This window comes from Priapulus caudatus, unplaced genomic scaffold (genome assembly GCF_000485595.1).
Source record: "Priapulus caudatus unplaced genomic scaffold, Priapulus_caudatus-5.0.1 Scaffold28, whole genome shotgun sequence".
Classification (NCBI taxonomy): Eukaryota; Metazoa; Priapulida; class Priapulimorpha; order Priapulimorphida; family Priapulidae; genus Priapulus; species Priapulus caudatus.
Genome location: NW_014577089.1, coordinates 701,966 through 707,714, shown reverse-complemented (window position 1 = coordinate 707,714; position 5,749 = coordinate 701,966). Strand labels below are relative to the sequence as shown.

Below are 5,749 nucleotides of genomic sequence, written 5' to 3'. Positions count from 1 at the left end.
CAGGGTACGTTCCGGCAGTACCCTGGGGGACATAGACCCTATGAGCATCAGTATGTATGGTCATGCAATATCATCACATTTCATGCTTATCTATGCCTTTTAGTCATGGTGTACCACTTTGTAGTAGAGGTTTGGTACACTTGCACACTAAATGGTATTCAGCAAAAATGTTATTTTCAAGTCTCTTATTTGTGGTCTTAACCATAGATTGCTAGAGCCTTGCTGTATCATTATTTACAATCAAACCTTTTACTTGTCAAACTTATATTTAAGTGTATGTTCTTCTATTTTCAGTGTGATATCATTTTTTTCACTGAAACTAAAAAGAAAAATACTAGAGTAGACAAAATTTAAATGAGTTGTATTTGCATTTTCAGTTGCGAAAGCATTTAAAATCACGCCGGCTTGAAAGTATCCACCAGCTTGGCATTGACAGGATAGTTGATATGCAGTTTGGTTCTGGAGAGGCTGCGTATCACGTTATTTTGGAATTATATGACAGGGTGTGTAAGCAGGTTTAACAACATGTATACTTGTTGCAACTTATCCATTTTAGCAGTACTGTTTCACTGTTTTGCCGTGGTGTTATCTCACATTCACGCTAATGTATATGTGCTGTAACATCCTGGTGCATTGTGCGATTTTGTACGCAATATAATAATGTGTGTACTGTGAGTTTAGTTTAAATTGTCTTACTATCATTTATATCAATCTTAAGTTAAAGGTATAGTGTCAGAGTCTGAGATTTGCCTAGAGGGCAACACTTTGCCATTTAAATTTTAAAGACCTGTGACATTTCCATATGGTGTGCCACTAAGAATATCATATTTTCAGCAAAGTATAACCAATAGCAGGTAATATCTGGATGTATGGTTTATTCACAGGGAAATATTGTGCTGACAGACTTTGAGTACACAACTCTGAACATTCTGCGGCCTCGCACGGATCAGGCAGAAGATGTCAAGTTTGTTGTTCGGGAGCGATACCCAGTTGAGTCGGCTAAACAGGCTGGTCCTGTGCCAAGCCAAGAGAGGTGCACTACTTAAGCGGGGGACACACTATGCGAATTTCGCTGCAATCCTATCCGCAGCGAAATTCACGGCAAAAATATTTGCACCCGCATGCGATAATTGAGCAGACACACCATGTCGTGCGGATGAAATTTGCCCGCGCTTGAGCGGACACACCATGCGAATTTCGCTGCGATTTTAACAATCGCTGCGGTTGTGCGAATAAATTCGCATGGTGTGTCCGCTCAATTTGTCGCATACGGGTGCGGATATGATCGCAGCGAAATTCGCATGGTGCGCGCTTGAGCGGACACACCATGCGAATTTCGCTGCGATTTTAACAATCGCTGCAATCGTGCGAATAAATTTGCATGGTGTGTCCCCCGCTTTACGCACTGCTGTTACCTGGAAAATGCACCCACCTATATTCCCTCATTATTTCATCATTGTGATGCGGTTAGTTGTTATGCTAAGGCAGCATGCAGTGACTAGGAAAATCAGTCATGAAACCTCCTATTTATAAGATGTTAACTTCTGTTTCTACTGTTTCTTGTGTTGGTTCAGTTAAAAATCAGCATCATTGTTTAAATGTGTCTTTCATGGGCAAGGGACACTTGGATCTGTAGTTCATTTCTATTATACCACACCCATTAGAGATCATGTGAAAGAGCTAAATTCATGCTCAAATCTAATACTAGATGTCTTTACTATATATATATGCTCTCCCTGTGCATATAAAAATATAACTTGCACTTGTCAGTATGCTTTCAACGTAGTGATTGTCACTCTGAAATATATATCTTTGAGATGTGAACTTTGTGTGAACGTGTTTTGCACTAGATCCCCGTGATCGTTCTCACGTATTTCTTGGTTCAGGTTGCGAGAAATTCTTCTATCAGCTAAGCCAGGAGAATTATTGAAGAAAGTTCTGAACCCACACCTACCTTGTGGTCCTGCAGTGATTGATCACTGTATCATAAAAGCAGGTTTTGTGCAAAATGCAAAGATTGGAAAAGACTTTGATATAGACTGTGGTAAGTCTAACTATAATGTCACTGAGATATAATTTAAATTTTGTAGTACAGGAAATGGTGTCTCGGATTTACTAAGAAATACAAAACACTAATTAGGTAAAACATTTCAGTTGACCAGGTAAAACATGATGCGCACCAAGCCAACGTAATTTGTATGAACAATTTGTAGGACAGGGAGTACATACAACGTTTTAAATTATGATAGTGCCACAGAAACAAACCAGCTACCTAAATCTGGTAGCCATAACATTTTGTTGCCATGAAAATCATCCAATATTAGGCACTTTGTACAGTCAGATGAGCTACAGCACTTGTTTTTTATCACCATACAAACAAAAAATTGATCACTGAAGCTACACTAAGGTTAAAGTAACTGACAATGACAGTGATCAGGAAACTTCTGCTTTTTAGATATTCCTCGATTGACTGAGTTGGTGGAAGAGGCAGAGTGTATCCTCACTGACGCTGGTTGCCATATGGGCACAGGCTTCATAATACAGAAGAAGGACAAAATAACTAACCCAGGAGGCGGTCAACAGGAGTTACTCACGTGAGATTATTTCCATATCCTACAACACACAGCATTGTGCAGGTTTAAACTCTATGCTATGCTTAACATAGTAAAATACCTGTATCTCTGTGTCTACTTGAGCTTATAAGTTGAATAGACATCAATTTTATTTGGAATGTTTATGGTAGCGTGATCTGTGCCACCAACATGGTTTTGAAACTTGCATAGCTGTTTTCTAAATGTTTCCTATGTATTTCCTTATAGATTTTATCAGAATGTTTTTCCCATAGGTATTTCGAGTTTCATCCTCAGCTATTCAAACAACACTGCAGTGCCCCATACATTGAGTTTCCAACATTTAACAAGGCATGCGACGAATTTTTCTCCCAGTTGGAAGGCCAGAGGCTGGATCTAAAGGCAAGATAACCAACTCACTTGAGTTTTTTCTGGTTTTCTTAAATAGGATCTGAGCAAAGATCGAGCCTCCTATACATATATAATAATTATTTCCACGTACGGCTAGTCAATATTCCTTTATGTAGAATGGTCTCTCTGTCGATGCTCTTTATTTGGCCAGTGTAACTAGTAATAATGTTGAATTTCAGGCATTTGAGCAGGAAAAGGCTGCGATGAAAAAGCTGGAAAATGTGAAGCGAGATCATGAGAAACGACTAGAGGCACTCGGTAAGGCACAAGAGGAAGATGACATCAAAGGTCAGCTGATTGAGATGAATCAGACCCAGGTAAGTGCATAAATCGGTGTCCATATGAGTGGCAGTAATAGAAGCAGGAGCAGTGGCAGCAGTACTAGCAGCAGTAGAACCACCAATATTATATGTAGTAGTTTCAGCAGTGGCAGAAGTAGTATTATATATCAGTAAGGCTGTTAGTGCTAGCAGTAGCAGCAGGGCCATGGAGGCTGTTTGCTAGCGCTATTAGTATCACGAATGTAGGTATGTATATACATACGTTCAAGAGCATATAAAGAAGGAGAAAATGATCCTTTCTCGCTTTGTGGCCAGTGTGTTGCTTCCGGTCGCAGCTGTGTAGTGCCGTGGTAGCACTGACTCATTACGTCAGTACTACAGAGTTTACTACATCCAGCGTGAGGTGGGCACAGGTGTGGGTCATCACTATAGCAATCAATAACAGACGTCATTCATTTCATTTGTCAATCATTGACGGAAACACGCGAGGTTTCCCGAAGTTGTCTCAAAGCGAGAGACAGTCGCAGCAGGTATCTCAAGTCGTTTTTCGGCGAAAATACCAGATTTTCACCGCTCATTATCTCAGCGTAGGGATAAGCGGTTTGTTTTATATTAGCAAGGTAGGACAGCTGATCAATAATACCGCAAAGAATCATCAAAATAAAACGGGCTAAAATAAAATAATTCGACTAATACTGCAACATGGTTTCAGCATTTCACCGTTGTACACTCTCCTACTTTATACGCTCTTGACAATCGGCAGCCCGGATCTCGCGCGGAGCGCGAAAAGCGCAGCGTAGCGGCACACTAACACAACAACTCTGCACTCATTGAATAGCAATTTCAACGGGTTTACATATAGCATGCAAGCAGCAAGTTTGCTGAATTGAGCAGTTCTGGCAATTGCACGACGGGTTTGACTACCCACGTAGCTAGAGATTTCCTAGAAATGGTCGTAATTCTTGGTTCGCTACTCGACGCGCAATTGGTTTGCTGTAAAAAACGGAGTTTAACTTTTTTGTCCCAGCGACTAGTTCAGGCCCCCACATCAGTGTAGTACATATAGCGTGCGATAGATGGCGCAACGAGGCTATATGCATAGCATTTCGCTAGGACTTTTCCTGCAGACGGCTCGGCCGGCTATAACCTAGACTGCTCCTCGGTCGACAGTTCCACACGCTACACTAACTAACTTCAGTGTAGCGAAGGATACTTGCCAAAGTGAAGGTGGCGAACGGGTACCAGTCTAGCTATAACCCCCCAAACTCCATCCAGCGCCCGTTCGTACACTCTCGTAGTTTCTGTGAGGTTAGTTTAGCTCTAGGGTACTAGTACTAGAGCTAATTAGTTTATCTAGTACTGCCCCGTGTCTGATCCCCCGCTGCCGCTGGAACATAGGTGTTTGTTTACGTTTGGTGTACATTGGTCAGCCATTGATGGCGTACCAACGCTGATCCAGGCATCCGTATTGTGATAACATGGGAAAATGTACGATATTTAGCGATGTCGCAATAGCCGCAGTTGTTAAAGTGCCGTGCTACTGGCGCAAACGTTTCTGGTTCAATCCCCGCATTGGCAAAATATTTTCCCTCATTTATTTATTGCTGCCGGTTTTCATTATAACGTTTTTTCATTACACCTACCATGTTCGTGCATCTATCATGCGTCTATCGTCTATGCGTCTATCATGCATCTATCATGTTCGTCTGTTCTAACTATGTGGAATTATGGGATACTAACTCTGAGTTACTCTGAGTTACTTAACTCAGGATTTAATCCATGTTTATGAAACCCAAATTTAACTCAGAGTTTACTAACTCAGAGTTAGTGAGTTTAACTCAGAGTTAGTCTTAACTCGGGGTTAAAGTTAATCCACGACTGTGGAACCGGGTCCAGGATACCACTGCCACAATAAAACTGCATGCAGTGCCCCTTCGCACACTCAAGATACCACTGCCACAATGCTAGCACTATTTTTAAAGTGGGCGGAGCTCGGGGAAATCCAGCGAATGGAGATTCGTAAACAGAGTATGGTTTGAAAGAGGTAAATGGTCGCACAATCCGCGTACTATTTCGTATCACTATTTTATCAAAGTTTTCATGAAATAAGGTTGGATTTTTAATATCTTTGCAACTTTTATACACAACAGTTATATATTCTCCGGTGGTCATATATGCGCCGTTCAGCAATATAAGTCTAACTACGCGTGACAAATGTCATCCAAATCTATCATATTGAGGAAGTTGGCGATTGTGTGCACAACATCACGTTACATGAAGAACTTCAGGCAAAACAACGTCGCCGACATCTTCAACATAACGGCTGTCGACAGTTCCCTTCAACACAACGTAGGTACTGCCGTCATGACGTTCTGTAGCAGCACAGAGCAGAGCAATACGCAGAGGAATCAGTTCGATGTTACGAATAGCCACATAATGCGCATACTCTCTCGTACAACATCCTCATCCATTTCTTCATGCAATCAT

The 5,749-nt window shown here is 41.4% G+C and overlaps 1 protein-coding gene across 1 annotated transcript in view; it reads left to right on the top strand.

Annotated features, from left to right (window-relative positions):
• Positions 1-5,749, top strand: part of LOC106815043 (nuclear export mediator factor NEMF-like) — a gene marked incomplete in the record, with an annotated part of 20,840 nt that overhangs the window by 5,065 nt on the left and 10,026 nt on the right. The window contains 6 exon segments of the mRNA XM_014819471.1: positions 378-503; positions 885-1,033; positions 1,887-2,044; positions 2,456-2,594; positions 2,846-2,972; positions 3,161-3,298. Coding sequence (XP_014674957.1) covers positions 378-503; positions 885-1,033; positions 1,887-2,044; positions 2,456-2,594; positions 2,846-2,972; positions 3,161-3,298 — 837 coding nt within the window.